The sequence below is a fragment of the Rhinolophus sinicus genome, chromosome 8 (genome assembly GCF_057876585.1).
Source record: "Rhinolophus sinicus isolate RSI-liver-muscle chromosome 8, RSI-T2T, whole genome shotgun sequence".
Lineage (NCBI taxonomy): Eukaryota > Metazoa > Chordata > Mammalia > Chiroptera > Rhinolophidae > Rhinolophus > Rhinolophus sinicus.
Genome location: NC_142508.1, coordinates 20,151,715 through 20,171,879, shown reverse-complemented (window position 1 = coordinate 20,171,879; position 20,165 = coordinate 20,151,715). Strand labels below are relative to the sequence as shown.

At 41.5% G+C, this 20,165-nt stretch overlaps 1 protein-coding gene across 1 annotated transcript; it reads right to left on the bottom strand.

The window, feature by feature from the left end:
- Window positions 1–1,224: 1,224 nt before the first annotated feature.
- Window positions 1,225–19,609, bottom strand: GPR37 (G protein-coupled receptor 37). Its single transcript, XM_019750085.3, has 2 exons — window positions 17,496–19,609; window positions 1,225–2,505 (listed from the first exon to the last, which is right to left on the bottom strand). The coding sequence occupies exons 1-2, from the start codon at window positions 18,519–18,521 to the stop codon at window positions 1,687–1,689; spliced, it is 1,845 nt and encodes a 614-aa protein (XP_019605644.3). The 5' UTR covers window positions 18,522–19,609; the 3' UTR covers window positions 1,225–1,686.
- Between the last annotated feature and the right edge of the window lie 556 nt (window positions 19,610–20,165).

Genomic DNA, 20,165 nt, shown 5'->3' with positions numbered 1-20,165 from the left:
AAGTTGACTACACATTAGGAGACACTGGGGAATCACAATTGTTGATCTCTCTGCAACCGAAACCTAGTTCAGGTGTCCTCGAGACGTTTTCCCAAAACCCGTTACAGGTTTCTCTCAGAAGACCATGGTGCCTTGTTCTTATTCTCCGTCAAATCTCTTAGAATACAGACAACAAGGGGAAAAATCCCTTTGAAGAGGACTGGACTGTGAAAAAGATATTCTAGGCACTGTCATTTAGTCAATCTGGGTTTCATGTGGAACATGAATGGTCTGGATTCTTTAATTCTTCTTGCCCTAAAATGCAATGATTTAAATAACATCATGTTATCATCCGGAAGAAAGAAGGTGCTACTCAGTTATGCTAAACAGTACAGAAACTGACAAGCAGAAACCTTATATGGTGGTTTCCAGTCCGAACACTGGGTTCCCCTCCATGCTTTTTCTGAAGACAGAGACATCACAATGCTCAGTCACTAGGTCACTGTCGCTGCCATCTGATTAGACATGTGACCCACATGGCAAGCTTCCTACACCACTGCTGCAACGTGAACTCCTTGAGGAATTCAAATGATTCAAATGGAGAGGGCTAGTTTTTTTGTTGGCAATTTATGGAACACCGACTTAAAGGGAGCATTTGAATACTTAAGTGTTATAATCAAGACATATAAATATTTTATTATTCCTCCATGGTACTTCTGTTCTACTTAAAGAAATCAAATTGCACTGATTCAACCAAGCTCATTTTTTAAAAGGAGAAAAAGGAGAATTCAGAATGCCTTACACAGAATTCACAGGGCATCAAAGGTCAGTGTTAGGAGGAAATCAGGCGACAAGTACGTTGTTTTTCAGTCCTCGAGTCTGCTCATAATTCCTCAGAGGAAAACCTGTGGCTCTACAGGCTTGTTCAGAGATGAATTAAAAAATAAAGATACTTTCTTCCTACTCTGCTCTCTATTTATGTTTTATAAATATTTGGAAGTAATTTTACATCTATAGCTGAATATTAAAAATACAATTTGTTTTAACATTCAGTATAGTTTTATGAGTCATGCATATAAAAGAGTGCTATTTAGAAAACTTTATCATATAGTGATTACCTGCCTTAAAGGAAAATAGAATTACAAAACAATAAGGCTGATTTTAAATTGTGCATAGAACCAGTAATTGTGTACGTAAGGCAATTAAAAGATTTATTGAATCTTGGTTAAAAGTAAGACAAGGACATTAAAGAATAAAGTGTAATTTATTTGGTGCTACTTTGTGAATGCTTCTTATCTACAAATCATCTAACGATACCATATACAATATACTTTCAGTCTCAACTCAAACATAAAATAATCTATAAAATCACGTGGCTATAATCAATATACAGTGATTATATTTTTAAAAGAAAGAAAATTAGCAATTAATTAAGTTAAGGTGCCGTAACTTTTTTCACATAAAATATTAGCACCATACCAGAGAAAATGATCTAAACTGATGGCCTCCTCCTATGTCTTAAATAACTAAATATAAACATGTTTTTCAAAGCACAAATATTAATTTGCAAAATCAGTTCTACAGTAGTTAATATTTCTCTTTTTGCATGTATTTCCCAGTAAGGAAAAATCGGAAGTCAAAACTTCCACAGGGTATGAAAAATCAAACAAACAAACAAAAACACCTAACCAAACCAAAGGTCTTCCTTCAGCAGTGAGTTCCAACAGAAGCAAACGTGGACATTTCACGGCGGATGGTACTAAAGGGCGAGAGTTCCAGTTCTGTGGTGTATTCGTTATCATTGTCATCGCTGGTCACTGTGGATGCCTTCTGAATGCACTCGTCACAGCAGCAGCAGCAACACTCCATGAAGGCCCGGCTGAAGGGTTTGCACAGACAGAAGAGAAGGACCGGGGTGACACAGGACTTAAAAAACAACAGGAACTGGCTGATGACATTCAGCAGGTCCATCGTCTGCTGGGAAACCCCTGTCGCCATGTAGGCAGTAACAATGTTGCAGATATTTTCAGGAATAATGCAAAATCCATACAAAATGGTCAAAGCCACCACTGTGCAGTTCATCTGGCTTTCTAACTGAATCTGCCGCTTGTTCCCTCGGGTGCTGGCTTTCTCTGCTTGGCGGATTTTCCTGGCAGTCACTAAGGAGCAGGTGATGGTGAAGAGGGTGGGCAAACAGAAGTAACAGCCAAAATACCACCAGAGCCTCGCACTGTCGTAGGTCAGGGCTAAAACGTAGACGGTGTCTGGTAAATCGGGAGAGACCTTTATAACGCAGCGCTCCACAGGCGCCCGGCCGCTGACGCCCAGCTCCTCCTTGCTCAGCTGGCGCAGCACCACTTCTGGGAGCGCTAACAGCAGAGCACCGACCCAAATAACAGCCAGTTTGGCCGTGGTTGAGGAGCAGTTCTCAATCATTTCATAGTACATCTGGACGTTGGTGGCAGCGCGGAAGCGGTCTATGCACAGAGCACACAAGGTGAAGGTGGTGACGCCCAGAGAAGCGACCTGTGGGAGGAACGCAGGGTGCAGTTATCCTGGGGAATCTCTGGGAATAAATGCAGATCGGTCAGAGTGAAAAAGGAAAGGAGAACACGTTCCTGGAGTAACAAGGCAAGGGTGACTGGGCCCATGGCTTCAGCTGAAGCATTGTGAGGATGAAAATTGAAAATGGGGGGGAAAAATGCAGTGGTTCAGGGTCACGGAGTCAAAAAATGTTAGAGCTGGAAGGATCCACAAAGACCATTTAGTCCACCACTGTTTTATTATAGATAAGAACGCAGAGCCCCCACGAATTTCAGTCACCATGAAAATGCCCGCCACCAGGTGATCTAGATAAGGAGTAAGGATAATTGAGCATGTCCCATTTTCATTACTGAAAAAGATGGTTGTGTTTTCCAGTGGAGGGGCTAGTAGCATGCCTTACACACAGCAAACTTTCAAGAGTTTTTGTTTCCAACAAACTAGATGAGTAAAGAGCTCCTGCAATTTCTCCTAAATGCATAATATTTTATTATTATTTGCACACACACTTAACGGAAGACAAGAAAGGGAGATTCTCCAGATGTCAAAATCAATGAGAAAACTAATTCCAAACAGGTCAGTGACCACCGCCCCACTGCATGTCTGCCCTAAGGGCATCTTCCAATGCTGATGAGATTTTCAAGTTGGTTTTTAGCGAGACAGACGGAGCCAGGTGTCCAGGTCACAGAGGTAGACCACAAAGCTGGTACCCATGTGAGTGGGGATTAAAGATCCCCTTATGAATTTGGAATGCCCCAAATAGTGACATCTCCATGGGCACAAAGAGAAAAAAAAGTCAAGGGAGATAGTGGAGAAACTTGTCTGCATTTTAGGATATGGATGTGGATGAATTGGGGGAAAGGGAGAAGCGCAAATTCTAACCAGGAGCCCGAATTTGCATTGGACTAAAGTCAGAATTCACACCATCTATGTGGCTCAGAGGAACCCCAAATGCAATTTTAAATTGTCCCAGGCACATGACAGAAGCAAACACAAAACCGCTCTGCAAGAACTCACTTTCAAACCAGGCCTCAGAGAAATCCCACAGGTAAAAATTCCAGAGAAGATGGATTAAAAATCACAATATGCAAGAGACAACCCGCCACTATGAGTTATTTATGCGCCAAAGGAAACAAGTTACGGAATCAGACCTAAGCCCATCTGTCGTGAAATAAACATGCGCATCACATTTAAAGAAATATGAGATGAGAGAATGTCAAAGAAAGTAAGAGACATAAAAAAATAACCACAAAAATGCAAAAATGAACCAAATAGAATGTCTACATATTCCAGCCATAGGATAACTTCAGATCAGAAAACTCCGATGCTGACCACGTAGAGAACTGCTTTTACACAAATATGGCCCAGACATCTCAATAAATCAACTTAAAGGTTAAGAACCCAAAACATGTACATATTTTTTTTCCACACAGAGGGATACAAACACATGTTCCTGATGCAAACACACTATCATTCAATAATCTATAAAATAAGCATTGAGCATCAGATGTGCACTCTAATGGGTTACCCAGGTGTACATTCAACACAGGCACCACTTACTCATATCAACTCTAGGCCAAGCACTCTGCTAGATACTGGGGACATAGAAAGGAACAAGAAGCAGTTTCTTTCCCTCAGAGAGGTCAAAGTCAACCAAGAGGGGGAACGAAGGTCATTCTCAAAGTCATGAGATAAACACAGTGATCATCCCAGAGCATCACATTTACTCAACTCTTTTGGGGGAAATGGAAGTGATTTAAGGTTGAATAAATGTGGTCATTATTTATATATTTAAACAAGGACAATGAATAAGAGGTAAAATATTCATGAAGATTAAGATAAAATAGGAGACGGAAAGAAAGCCCCCTACGCGGATGGGATGCTTTGGGCTGCGTCCTATCACCTGGGTATCGCATCACCCTCCCCTGCCTGCAAGTTGGAGTGTTTAAGAAGCACAGCTGTACAGCATGCCTTGGCAAAGGGGCAAGGAACAATGGGTATATATAATGCTCACGTCTACACTTTTTAGAACTCACAGGGATCATGCTGACAAAAGGAAAACCATTTGTCATAACAATTTTAACACTCGAAACATTAGTTGTTTATCTACGACATTCAAGATGTCACTCTCCCCAGCACGACGCAACTTGCCTTGGGGCTTCTGTGAGAATTCCAGCATCAAATATTCTCTTCTCCTCTTACACACTACACAATAGTCAGTGTCTACTACTTCTAATACGGAAAATAAGGACACTGTAGCTATGCCCTGACTGTTTTCCTAACTGATAGTGACGGCAGTCTGAAAGTGAGATATAATGAGGGATTAACTATTTGAGAAGCAAAAATGAAGAAAGAAAATGACTAACAAAGATCTAGGTCCGTACAGATCAAGAGGTCATGGTTGAACATCTAACCACTATTCTTATGCTACACAATCTTCAGAAAGTTTCCCATACATGCCAGTATAAAAAATATCAATCTAATACGACTGCCAAAAAGAGTTATCTTTATTTTCACCTTTTGAAATTAACTTTCAAATTAATAAATGGTTCACCTTGATGAAAACTTATTCTGCATCTAGGCTAGAAACTCAAAATAATTCTTAAAATTGAGATCCACGTTATGCAGCTGTCTTAAGAGCAGGTTATATTTTTTAATGTCGGTAACTGCCACACTTTGAATGGAAATCTGAGAAGAACTTGGCATTTTCTGAAGGTCTACCTCACACAGAGCTAACTGGAAATTTCAGTATTCTATTCTACAGAGTTTTGACACTTTACATTTATATATTAGTTTTTCAAATGCTTTGATTCATTTTCTGTAATAATGTAAAAACAAAACAAAACAAATTCTCAAACTATCAAATAGACACAAATTGTCAGCAAGGCTTTCTGTGCCATCTTCACTAAGGCAAATCTTTGTGTGTGTCTCCCTGTCACTGTGTATCCTGAGTCAGTCCACAAATACAAAGGTAAAAGCTTTATACTGTGCAGTCTTTCTAAATTAAGAATAACATTTCTATTAACAGGATAGCTTGGCGATATAAAACTACTAGAAACTCTGAAGATAGGCAATCTCTCAGAGGCTTGGAACATCTATTTGCTTGGTAGTTTTCTATCATTACTTAACCAGGAACACACAAAGGATAGCATCTCTTCCCTGATTACTTGCCCTAATTTCAAATCTCTAGATTTGAATTATCACAGAGCTAGCATTTGTATACCTAACTCCAATTATCCAAGTCAGTTGCAAAGTATTTCATGAGAAGTAATAGCAAATGAATGTGGATGGACATGTATTAAAGTGGGGGTGCTAGATTGCTACTCCTTATATATCATAAGCTGTGTTGCACACCCACTCTTAATTAGAAGACGGTCACTGCTTTGAAAAGAAAAAACAAACAAGCAAACAAACAAATAAATAAGGTTTTCTAGATTCTGCACACTTCATCTCACATGATAATATAAGCCAGGGCAAATTTTAAGCAAGATTTACATGTGCTCCAACTTTTTGCTCAGCTGTTCTCCTGCACTGTATCTTATTTGTAGATGCTCAGTTCTTCAGCCATATTTCCAAAAGCTTCAATATCGAGTCAGAATCTCAGACATGTCTGATCTATCATCCTCTTGATGATTCATAGGTTGAGGGACACGTGCCAATGTTCCTACACTAATTTCAGGAAACGCCTGCCTCCAGCTTCCTGGTTTCAAACTGTCCTTCTCTCTGATAGTGTTCTCTGCCATCAGGATCCAGCTAAAACAGGGTGAACTGCCCAGGAAGGTTGTGGAATGGAGGGTGGTTAAAGGAGCCTCTAAGGAAAATGTTGCCCCCAAAGCAGAGACGGCTTGCCATGCAGTTGCCAACAGCAACTGAACCCAAACATTAGTCCTAGATTTCTACTCTCTCCTGTTGCCCCCGCCTGCAGTGTTACTTCAGATATTCTGCTGTCAATTCACTTCTGCACTTGCTTTTATGATGTGAAAGAACCAGAAAGGTGGGAAGCCCATGCTCAGTACTTTCCCAAATTGTTTCCAGAAGGTTTTGAACATCCGTAAAGAATCAACTGCATACCTCAGAAATGAACTGATAAAAATCGTCTAGATAATGGATGGTGGGCTAATTTCTGCCTACTCAGATATGAAATCTATCCATGGAATTAAAATGGCTAAATGTTGGGGTAACAGGAGAAAATTTTATCACAATTTTTAAATAGACTTGTTTACATACAGCACATTAGAAATTCTACCAAGATGAATGGCCGCAATTATACGCAATTATAAAACTGTACCATGAACACTGGATCTTCTGCATTTAATGACCACATCTGATTGCTAAAATTCAGTATCACTATGAAATATGCTCTTGGGAATAAAGCTGTTACGCATTCGCTTAGATGGTTAGTTCTTTGAAGCAACATCCTGAGAGATGAAATGAGTAAGATGCAATCTCATATTAATTAAACAGCAATGGGAGGCATAATTAACATCAACAAAGGCAGGAGTGTAAACACTTCACAGACAAGACTATTCATTTTGAGACTCAAGCTCAGAGGGAAGCTGGAAGTAGACATTTGTAACGATTCAGGAAAATAAGATATGGAGCATTTTGAGGGGACTGGCATCAAAATACAGAAGCAAGAGACTCAAAATCAATAAGTCTAAACTCTTTCTTTCAAACAGCAGCCTCTGCTGGCCTCTGCATCCCAGAGGAACAACAGTAAAAGCTGCCTCAGCCCTGCCCGGTCAGTACCCAGGGCACTCAGGCTCTGGGCAGCTGCGGGCACCTGGAGCCTTGTTCACAGCACCAACAGGTGCAGGAAAAGTCAAGACCTGAGCACTCAGGTGGGCAAGCAGCAATACAAACTGCGGGTGCCATACAAACTTCATGGCAAACTTCACCCCCGAGGAAACCTGGGCCACTCGATTCACTTTGTACTGCATGAGACTCCTGCTCATTCACCATGATGTGGAAAAAGGGCATACAGATCCTCTCTGAAAAAAGTCATCTTTGAAGATCCTGTGTGGGAGCTAGTGGTCCATTTCTCAGCAGCTGACTGTAGAGCGGCAAATAAAAAAGCACTAGGAATGAGAGGAAGCTGTGAAATAGAAAAGACAGGTCCCGTAACATGCAACTCTTCACCAAATAAAGAGTATCTTTTGCTAAACATTCTTGCATAAATCGGTGATAACACCAATGGGGGGAAACGGCCAATGAACTTCCAAGCAACATTACTTTCTGACGAAACTGAATCTACATGCTTTGTAAGTTCAGCAAAGCAACTGGAATACACTGATTTTTATAGAATAGGGAAATTTCTAACCAGCTATGACTACTGTACTCTAGCCTAACGGACTTTACCTCAATAAGAGGTTTAAGGGCATCTATTTCTGTGCTGTCCTTTTAATACAAGTAACTCTCAAAAAACAAGGGCATTATTGTTCAGCAAAACCACTGTTTGGGCCATGAATGATTATCTATTATAAGTCCCTGGTTACAGGCCTAACAATCAGTCAGGAAAAAAAGCAGGAGCACAGGGCAGAGTTTCCTGTGAAACTCTCAATGGCTGGAGCCCCTATGCTTTTGGCTTTCTCTTTCATTTTCCATAATCCTCATCCTTCCAGCACTTCCCCATGAAACAGACAACTTCCCCACGAAAGAAATGGTTCTTTGAGCACCAGTGGGCACAGCATGTTTATCAGAGTCACTGTTTATCAGACTGCTGTGAATGAGATGACCTTTATCAAAAGACCTTCATTTCAGAGTGCATGCAAATCATGATACTACGGCAGTGACACACTTCCATGAGTGTTTCCAAACCAAAGCACAGTGAGTGGCAGATCTGTCTCACCGCTGGCACGCACGCACACTTCTCTGAAATAAAATAGAGCTTTCCAAGTCCACTCTTCCACAGCCAAAGAGAAGGCTTCCTACCTTTTTCAGTATCACTGAGATTTAATAAGATACACCAACATATCATAAATATCCATTTATTTCAATTATGCCCAGCCTATTTTATCTATATATGAATCTCAGTGTCATGAGGAAAAATATTTTGAAAGCATCAACTATAATTATTACTTCATTCTTCATCTTTCTCCCTCTTAGGTAAGCTTGGTAATATGCTCTTACTTATTTAAGAACAATTGAGACTATTTGAAAGCCAACATAGCATCCCCAAATTTGTTCTTTATAGGCCCACCTTGACATAAGGTTTCATACCAATTTCAACTTCTGAGTTCTGTAGCAGTGCATTCCTTTTGCAGTAAAACAAGAAAAAAAATTACTACAACTCATCTAAAATGTTACAATTTAATTATAAATGTGGCAATGCTTATCAGTATAAAACTGTAAATGAAGCAAGAATAACATCATTTATCCAAAGATGGAAAAACCATCTATTGGAATCAGCAGCTCTTAAGGGAGTTATGTATTCGATATTTATCCTTAATAATTAGAAATTCATTTCAAAATGTAGTATTTTCTCCAAGCCCACAGTCCAGTTTTCAATGCTTGGTATTATGATGATGTTTCTAATCAATCTTCAAGTGACCTAGCATTTCTGTCTGTCACGTAGGGGCTCTGATGAGTTTCCAAAGAACAGTAACAAATTTTCATCTATTTTCCGTACAACTAACGACAGGGATGTGGATGATGGTGAACCAGCACTGAAAACAAAGTCAGAGTTGGCCTCATCCATGTGTGCTTCAGTAATTATGATTTGAATGATACTGAGAAACCACATTTTAAGACAAATTTTCTCTGCTTTTAACCAAAATTCCCTTGGTAGTCTGTTAAGGAAATAGTATAGTGCTCTTTCTCATTCAACCCTCTTATAAAAGGCAAGTACCTCTAAACCTCCTATTAGTTAACGGGATGTGAATTAGTTAACAGGATGCTTTTCTTACACGGAGAGACGTGACCCAAGGAGAAGACAGTAAAGGTAGGAGGAAAGGTGGAAGGGAGGGAGGGAGGGAGTGACGAGGAGGGAGTAACATGGCAGCCCTGAGTACCATCACAGACCCAGCGAAAATGACTCACTCCAGGCAGGGATCAAATCAGTGGCCTCATTAATAGTACAAATCACTCCAGTGTGCTGACAAATAGCACTGAACACTATCATACATTCACAAACTGAAAGGATTCTGTTTCAAAAATAAGCCTGGCACTGTGATTATATCCCGCGTTTTATGGAAGTTTTATGGAATAGTATCTACACCTATTTTGTAACTAGAAGACCCCATCGTTGAGGTGTTAGCAATCCCTTTCTCCACTCCGCCTGGACATTTTAGATGAGATCATCTCTTCTGGCACAAAGAATGCCCTTCTAATTGCGATACTTAAGAGTTAGTCTTGGCAACGAGATTGAGTTGATTATGGGACCCTGGCAGGTCAATTCTTGGGAGGTTAAATGACAGGAAGAACCCTGGGGGGTGGGAGGAGAAGTGCGGTGCCAGAGACTAACCTCACTGCCTGCTCAGCCCGCAACCTGCACAGGCAACATCCCAGACACAGATCCCTGTGTGTCCAATGTGACACTATTAAATAGAGTTGCATCACATAGGAAGCACTATTACAGGTGGAAACATTCCATCAAGGTCCAGGCAGCATCAGGGCAAAGGCTACGGTAGACCATCACCTACTCAGCTGTGGTAGACACGTAAGCTCAGAGCTATTCTGCCTCTACAGACATATTTGCCCCCTTTTTGCCGTTGAAGGATGCTTTGTTAACATAACCAGATGCTTTGGCAACCCTCAGGAAACCAGGACAAGTCCTCACTCTGATGTTGTGCTTGAAAGATTAATCCAATTCTTGGGAAAGTGTCTTTATGCTTCCTTCCCCTCTACGCTGTAATAGGGTCTAAAGTACTTCCCTTGTCAGCCTTTGTTTCTAGGTTCTCTAAGGTCAAATTAAATAATTGGTATGTCTTTGAGATTTTCAGAAGAAAGGGACTCAATTTAAGGTTATTACATTGCTAAATAAATCAGTCATTTAAGGAAAGTTTTTAAATTAGATTTAATTAATGTCCTTATGGTTAATAAGGACTCATAATTACCAAAGCAGAGACAATTATCTCAGGCATTATATTCTAAATAACAATTAAATATTTAATAATATTTACAATAATTCTATATTTTAACACTTCTAGGACCGCCCTATCTGGCAAATTATCTTGCCAATTATTCTTATGGACCCCCTATTCCAGGAAAGATTGAAAAAAACAAGGAAGCAAGAATGTAAAGATTTTCACAGTTGTAACTTTTCACCACACATCTAGGCTGTGTGGCATTTATGAAGATGAACTGTAAGAACATGATTCAAAATGAATTAGAGGGAGTACAGTTTTCACTTTAATTTCTCTATCTTTGGTCATAACCAAGTACCTGGAATGGTGAGTGGATCCATCCCAGGGCCATTCCTGAATTTCTATAACAACTTGTTTAAATCTCTATTATGGCATTCGTCACATGGTAAAACATTATTTCACTTTTCTGTAACTTTAGTAACAGTAACTCATCTATTTTGTTCATCTCTGGAAACTGTTTCCTCTCTTTCCCTCTGCTTTCTAGTCCTGTTTCCTCCTGACCCGTTCCATGTCTGTCATAGAAGAAAAACCCAATAAATGTTTGATGAATGAATGGATAGTGAAAAAAATAAATGAATGATGATATATATGGAAAAATATTATAGAACATAATAAATTATTTAAACAGTTCCTTAGTCACTTATTGGGTGCTGCTGTTTTATATATAATCCTTAAAAGCTGAATGCCAACTAATATCTCTGATAAGGGAAGTAGAGAAAAATCATGTTCTTGTTTATACCTCATTGACAAGTTTTAGAAAAGGATTCCATTCTTATTACAATCAATAGGTAAGGAAATTATTTGAATTTCACATTTGAATATCAAAAAGTTTTTGTTTCTTATGTAGAACTCAAATTCAGTAAACTTCACCATACACTTCATGAATGAATGAAATCAGAAACAAAGGCACACTCTACAACTTTGTTTTGTTCTTTTGTTTGCTTTTATCTTCTGCAGTAGTTATCAGCTAAATAGTCTTATTTGCATGGGAATGTAGGAAATTATTATAAAGGGATTAATGGAAAGTCATGAAATATTTTTAAGCACCATTCTCAGGTGTTGAGTCTATTTTCCATGAGAATATTATTAGTTAACTGAAATTGCTCATAAAACTGTATGTTTCCACTTAAAAGTCCATTAGAATGCCTAATGGCTAATCCACCACTCAAGCAAATTTACCATCTGCTATTATAAATGTGCTATTACTTGAATACAGAAGGTCTCGGGAAATCTGTGTAGAACACCTGTGATATTGTCTTCAGCTTCCAGCACCTTCCTTTCTTATCTGTCGGGGCTAGCTACAATCTAAGGCAATGAAAGAGCCATTTGCTTCACTCAGTTTAAAACCCGTATTTCCAAGCCATTGGAGAATCTGGCTCTTTTTGTCACAAAAGATTCCAGACTTTCCACAGATCATCCCTCGTCCAGAGGCCCTGGTGAGATGCATTCCTATTATCCATCCTCCACCCTGATGTAGGACTCTTGTATGTCAGTCAAATAAAAAGTGCACTCAGCGCTGGGATTATCTTAGAACTCGTCAAAATCTTCTTCTCTACCACACACCATGAAGACGTGAGGTCTTTAAGCTAAAGGGGGAGCCTATATTATTCAAAATCTCCAATTAAGGTCCAAATAGAAATAGACATTTAGCAGTGAGTCTAGATCAGATGATACATTGATTTTGGTTGGCTTCCATCAAGTTATGAGCAAAGAGCTGTTCCAAAGCCACATTCAGCGCCTGAATTACTTGGCTTTTACCATGTGTTAGATCCTTAAGTGAATGGTGAGGTAGGACACTCCTCCTCCAGTCTCCTACTGCAATCCACACCCAGACCTTCATCTCTCTCTCCCTCTCTCCACCTCCCTCCCAATAAATCTACTGCTTTGAATATAGTTTTTCTGGTGATGAACTCATAAACCAGTTTAAAATAATGTGTCTCTTAGGATGGCCACCATCCCCCCAGGTCCCTTCTCTTCCATCCCCCTTTCCTACCATTCCATCTGCACTTGGTCCTTATGGGACTTATCACTAGACCACAAAGGCATCATAATCCTGGAAAAGAAAGAAAGAAGTTAGCAACTATAATAGTTCCTTGTACATGCCCAGTCATAGCAACATTAAATATGATAAAACTCCCTTTCTAGCAATAAATCCTGCAAGCTGGATCCTGCGCTCCTCAAGCCTTATGTCAACACATTGAAATGAAAAGAATATTGCACAGATCTGTAATTTCTGCTGAAGACACACCTCCTATTTTTCCATACATACCTAACTCTCTCCAAAATCCCACTACCTCCTTAAGATTATGCTAATACTCAAGGTGTAGACAAGAAAGCACTGTGGAAGAAAAGGAACAGGCAAAAGAGAAGATGGGAGGGGATATTTGTAAAGAACAACAAAATGAACTGTGGTTACTATGAAAAACAGCATGGAGGTTCCTCAAAATTTTCACAATAGAACGACCTCATGGAGCAGCAATTCCACTTCTGGGAAATGATCCAAAGAAAACAAAAACACTAACTTGAAAAGATGTATGCACCCTCATATTCATTGCAACATCAATTACAATAGTCATGGAAACAACCTAAGTGTCCACTGACAGATGAATGGATAAATAGTGGCATATATACATACGATGGAATATTACTCAGCCATAAAAAAGAACAAAATCTTGCCATTTGTGACAACCTGGATGGACCTTGAGGGCATTATGCTAAGTCAGACTGAGAAAGACAAATAAGCATGATCTCACTTAAATGTGAAATCTATGCACACACATACCCCCACATACACAGAGCTCATACATACAGACAACAGACTGATGGTTGCCAGAGGTGGTGGTGGGGGTGCAGGGTGGAAGAAATGGTTGAAGAGGGTCAAAAGGTACAAACTTCCAGTTATAAAATAAATGAGTCATGGGGATGTGACATACAGCATGGTGACTATATGTAATAATATTGCATCATATATTTGAAAGTTGCTAAGAAAGCGGATTTTAAAAGTTCTCATCAAAATAAAAAAATTTTTGTAACTATGTGAGGTGACAGATATTAACTAGACCTACTGTGGTGATCATTTCATAATGTAGACAAATATAAAATCATTACGTTCTACACCTGAAACTAATATAATGCTATTTGTCAATTATACCTCAATAAAAATAAAAATAAAAATTAATTATGGATACAATTTTAAAATAACTAAACAATATTAAAAATTTCAAACATTAGACAAGGCAAACAGATTATAAGAAAAATGGTAAATCAGACATTATAAATCAGTAAGAGGATTGTGGTTAAAAAAAAAAAAAGGAAGAATAGCCAATACATAAAATAAATATAAGAAAGTGAAGAAAAGGCAAAATCTAGGTAATGCAAGGAGATAAATGTCAAATATTTTTAGAAGTCTTGTGGTTAAGAGGAACAACATTGGGAAGGAGCAAATTTTGAAGAAAGTTTAAATAAATGTAATGAATTTGTAATGTCCTTCACCAATATAAAATACTTTGTTATTTTGATAACAAACTATAACCTATCTAACTTTATTTGATCATTAAAATAATTATGGTTGGCACTTTAAAAAGTGCAGTTGTCTCAGATTATTGAAAATTTTAAAAATTTAATGAGCTACCACCCACTGTGGAAGTTACTGTCAATTTATGAAAAGCAAGATAAAACTTCAGAATCTAAGAAGCTATCAATTTCACCATATAGCAATTGACACTGATTATTTTTTCCTGCCCATTGAAAATCTTTTTTAAAAGATACCAAGAATCAGGAATAGGAAACACTCACTGAACAACTGTGTCTCATAGATGGTCGTCTAATAAGTAAACATCGAGTGTTGAGACAGAGTCTGGTTGCCACGGACTACGAGGCTTAGGATGATTATTTCTCTTCTCTGAGCTCCATGTTTCATCTTTAAAATCAGGGGGTTGGATTAGAATGCCATCTGGTTCTAATAGAACACAGTAATTCAAAAGCTACTGTCAGGAGGCTATGGTTCCCCACCCAGACTGCCTCCCCACAGAAGTCCTTCCTTCAGGAATGAAGTGCTGAGGTCCCCAACCACTGGGACTATTAGTGGTCCATGGCTCTTAGCTGCATCCCTCTTTAGGAAGTGCCCTTGACAAAAAGACCCACCCAGCTCAAGGTTATGCCCCCTTCCTGGAAGTCACTTGCATCCAGTGTCTGGTCCATTAGGGGACATAAAGTCTGGGCCCTCTTGGGTTCACTCAGAACCCAAGGTTATCCCTGCAGGGTCACCCCAACCTTAGGGCTCCCTATGTCTTTGTGTCTTTGTGGCATGTGTATCACAGTTCAACTCCTTCTGCCCAATCCTGTTTTCTCCATTCCTTACCAGGTGTTGAACCCCAGTGCACACCCCAATAAACTTCTTGCCAGCCAATCTCCACATTAGATCTGTTTTGGGGGAGACCTGACATGGAATAGGCACTAAATCTCTGTGACTTCTGTGGAAATAACAGTGCCTCCTGGAGGCAGAAATGCTTTATTTTGAGATTTGGACTGTATTTCTTGTTCTCATAATCAGGAATGGTGGAGCTAATACTACTCTGCAGTAATTATTTTCACGAAGCATGCTAAAACATTATAAAATTATTTCAGAAGACTAGGACTAGGCAGGAATGTAGAAACACCGTCTACATTTTAGATTAAACATTAAGATTTTCATTCCTGACTTGAATGGTAAATAGTATACATTTAAAAATGTATATTACAGTCTAATTTTTCAAGAAAAAAAAATGAGTGAACCTTTTCCCCCAAACCTTTGCTTCTCTAGGGATAATAAAGCCTGGTACCAATAACTAAAAAATAGGTATACAAAGAAGGGAATAAAATACAGAGAACAAAACATAACTACAATTGTGTTAATAACAAGAGAAGAGGTAAAAACAAAATATTTTTAAGGAGCAGATGATTAAATTGGAAGATGAAATACAAATGAAATTACAGCATACAATATTTTAAAATACTGAGACTTAGAAAGAAAATTAAAGCCCATGAGTAACAAATACCATCACTCAAAACTCATGGGTCTCATTAAACTAAGCAAAGTTTGTATATTCTTTTCTGAATTTGGATGGGATTCTTTTCTTTTAAAGTTGTTTTGAAGAACTTCGGTAATGTTTTTTTCTTTCCTCAGTTTCCTTTTTCTGTATACTTTATTGTTTTTTCCTCTAATGAGAAAGGTTTCTACATGTGCAGTACATTTAAGGCAAGGCAACACACTCCTCTCTTACTGGGTAACTCTCCTGTTCACTTTGTAGCTTACTTTGGTCTCTTCCTTGCATATGCCAATTTCTCCTGCATTATTCAAATCATCAGAGAAATTTGAAATTGAAATTGACCTTGAAAAGGTAACTGGTAGACACATATTCTCCAACAAATTCAACTACCTCCTCTGTAATTCAAAAATGAACTGTTTACCAAATAAATTAGATGTTTTAGAACTACTTGGGGCTTGAAAACAAGAGAAATCCTGGATCCTGGTAAAGCTGCAACAGCTGATTGAGCACGCATGGAATCATTCTGCATCTGATCCCTGCCAGGATAACACAAGGTCTTATTCACTGTCTCTTGCCTTGGTCCTTCTGAGTAGGTACTGTTTTCTGTTTACTTATCCCCTAGCTTTAGGCCCTGGAACAAAGTTGAACATAGTGTCACTCGCCCTGGTGCCAGACGGGATCAGAGGCTCTGAAATATTTACAGTTTCCCTTCTTCTGCTTCCATAAATGAAACAGGCAGTCTGAATGGGGGAAATCAAGGGCCAGCTGGCTAAAACCACAACTGGCAACAAAGCACTTGGGCTCCTTCCAAGAGCTGGTGTTTAGAGAGAGGCCATTTAAAGAGCAAATTCCAACGACCGTGATAATGCGGCAGGACACCTGCTATAGCATGAAACAATAAAAGTGTACTCAGAAAGAGTTTTGTTTCCCAAGTTTAGAACCTCTGAGATTCCCCATCTTCTTTAGGAAATTTCTAGTCTTAGAGTCAATCCCTTAAAAGAGCCAATCTTTACACGCTAACACATGACATATATCATATACTTTGAGAATGTTAAATAAAGTCTGTGCCATGATGGATAAAGTGTTATTTGTACTTAAGCTCATTCGCACAAAATAAATAAACCTGTTAAGAAATTGAGAACAACAAAGAAACAAGAAATGACATAAGAATTTAGATGGGACAGCCATGGCAGACAGCCAAAAACACTTAAACTAATTTGGCAGGTTATTAATATATCATGAGACCAACTGACAAAGAAAGGCAGATTTCCTTTGTTAAACAAAATACTATTCTAATTTTGTGTTTAAGAAACAATAGAATAACCTGCTTGGGGCTGGGGGATAACCATGTTGAAGCACCATAAATCTAGTGTTATAGATAAATGAGACAGGTTTTTTCCTTGCTGAGTTCTAATAATGATGACCATGAACTGGCCATTTAGTAACTGGCCATTTATTACAATCTCTGCTAGGTACCAAATCAAAAACATATCTGACACTATACTAAGAGAGATAAACTTGAAATCTAAACAATTCTATACATTATGAGATAATTATTTCACAGTCTGGGAGATGTGTTTCAAGGTGACTGAACAAAGATGCCCAGATAGATAGATAGAGATAGATAGATAGATAGATAGATAGATAGATAGATAGATAGATAGATAGACAGACAGACAGACACAGACAGACAGACAGACAGACAGACAGATGCATGAATAACTGGCAAGAGAAATGAAGGAGGGTCTCAGAGAACACGTGAAGGGGCTCAACAACCAGCTAGGTGCACGGAGCAGAAATTCTGAGGCTGGAAGTCCCAGAGGTGTGGAAAGCCAGTAGCTTGAGACTCCCTGGAAGGCATTACCTCGATGTAGGGCACGATCTTGCAGGAGAAGTCCTCCAGCAGCCACTTCTTGGTCAGCTCGTGGAAGATGACGAGCGGAAGGCAGAAGAAGATGATGAGGAAGTCCCAGAAGGCCAGGTTGGCCAGCAGGGCGTTGGAGATGCTCCGCATGTAGTAGTTGTGGCACACGATGCACATCACCGCCAGGTTGCCGATGATGCCGGTCCCGAAGATCACCACCGACAAACACATGACCGCGTAGGCTCCGTAGGACTCCTGGGTCAGGGGGTAGAAGGGGTTCTTCAGTCGCAAGCGCCGGTTCGTGCTGTTCCCCCGGCGGGGACCCCCTGGTTCCGGGATCCCTTCACCCCAGGACCCATTCTGGGCCAGTGCCCTGCCAGGGGGTGCAATCATCCGCCTTTCGTGCCCAGACGGTTCATTGACCGTCTTGGGTGGGAGGTCGTGGTGGGAAGCCTGGAGTTTCCCGGCTCTCCTTGGCCAGTAATAAAGGTCGCTGGCTCCGGGTTCTGTCCTCACACTCGCCTCCTGACTGCGCCCGGAAATGCCACTGCCTCTTGGACCCTTCTCCTCCTCCTCTTTGGTCTGAAGGAAGAGTTGAACAGCCGTGGGGTTCCCTCTCCCCAAAGTTCCAAGGGGTTCCTGACCCCGGGCACCTTTCCACCTCCAGGCGCCTGGAGGCCTGGCGGGGGGACCCGAGGCCTCGGCTGGTGACGCCCCCGCAGCTCTGCTCGCACCTGGGTCAGCTCCGCGGGCGGCCGGTAGGTCCCACGAGGGCGCCGCGCGCACTGCTGCCTCCTGCTCGTCTTTCCTGGGCGCACGGGTTAGTAGAAGGTGTCCTGCAGAGTTCCCTGGTCCCCAAGTGTCCCTGCTGCGGCGCTGGTTCAGTGTAGGTGAACAGCTGTCCCCCAGACAAGTTTCGTTCCTGGGTGCAGGGGCGGACCCGAGGGCAGGAGAGGCAGAAACCTTGAGCAGGAACAGAAGCAGCAGCCGCGAGGTTCGGGCAAGAGGCGCGCCTGGGGTCCGCATGGCTCGGTGAGGGCGCCCGGCAGCCGCGGCTCCTGCTTAAGATCAACACCTGCTGCCAAAGTTGCTGCTGAGAGTTAGACACATGTCACATACTCACCCCCGCCCGGGCAGCTGCGGACGGGAGATTACGGGGACGTTGGGGGATGGGTCTTGGGGTCACAACCCTCCCGCTCTACAATCCTTCCTCGTTCGGTGCCCAGTGCATTTCTCATCCAAATCCAACCCGAGCCCTGCGTATCCTCAAGGTTCATTAAGGGACTCGCAGCTCCCGGTGGCTGACCTTGAAAAGTTGCAACCAACACCTGAAGATTAATGTTGCGACCAAGCCCCGCGCTCCTCCCTGCCCTGGGGTGATGGCCTTCTTGGTAACGGTTGCTCAGCCTGTTTACTCCTTTCGATACTGCTTTATCCAGTAGCGAGACGAGGTCGCTAAGGCAAAGAAAAATAAGTTCCCCTCCTTCAGATGACTAGTAGCTGCAAGCCCGCTCCCCGCTCGCTGGAAACAGGTTGCAAACAGCCAGACGCAGCGCAGATGCGCCCAGAAAACTCGTGCTCCCCTAACCCCAGCGACTAACGAGGCAACTGCTGCCCAGGAGAAGCGGGGTTCGAAACCCGCGGCCACTGCCAAAGTTGCTTCTCCTCCTGTTCAAAGTTGACCAGGAGCAGCGCGGGCTGCAGGGCTGCGTGTCCCCGCCAAGAAAGAAATCGGTGGTGGGGGTGGGGAGGGCGGGCGGTGCTCCTCAGTGGACAGTGCCGGCGGCCGCAGGAGCTTGTTGTTGCGACAGCGGGCGCAGCCCGGGCGGAGAGTGTGGTGCCTGGAACCGCCGCGGGCGAGGCGGTGCATGGCCTGGGAGGGGGTGGTGGCCTGGCCTCTCCCCGCCACTCCAGCTGCTGTGCGCTCCGGCGACACCAAGCTCTCCGCTCCTTGCCTCCTCCCTCTCCTCTGCCTCCTCCGAGAGATGCTGGTTTGTGGGGAGACGGGATCCCCTGGTGGTTTACGACTCACTAATCCCACACACGTTTCATTCAAGCCCTTTGTAGCGGCTTTCATTCCTAAGAGCTGGAATCCGGGAAGGAACCAGGGTGGAGGTGCAGAGCCTGCGCGGCTCGAGGCTAGAGATGGGCGGGACACGTTAATTCCCCAGATGTCGGAACCAGCCCGACCGGTCCCGGAGCCCAGAGAAGGAGGAGAGACCAGCGATCGCTTCCAATCCGCTGCGCATGCCCAGGCCTCAGGCCCCAGGGAGTAGTAAGGTGCGGCGTTCACCTCCTTAGGTATTCCCGAGCTGAGACCAAGGGGAAAGGCAGCTCAGAGGTTTCAGAGAGAATGAGCAGTTCCGAGAGCGGGATGCAAAAGAGAGAATGCTCAGTATACACCATTACCTTTAACGCTGAGTTAGGAAGCGCCCTACCAGGCGTTCCTTACCGTGTTTCCCGGAAAATAAGACCTAGCCGGGCAATCAGCTCTAATGCGTCTGTTGGAGCAAAAATTAATATAAGGCCGGGTCTTATTTTACTATAAGACCGGGGCTTATATAAGACCGGGTATGGTATAATATAATATAATATAATATAATATAATATAATATAATATAATATAATATAATATAACAAATACAATACAATATAAATACTGGGTCTTAT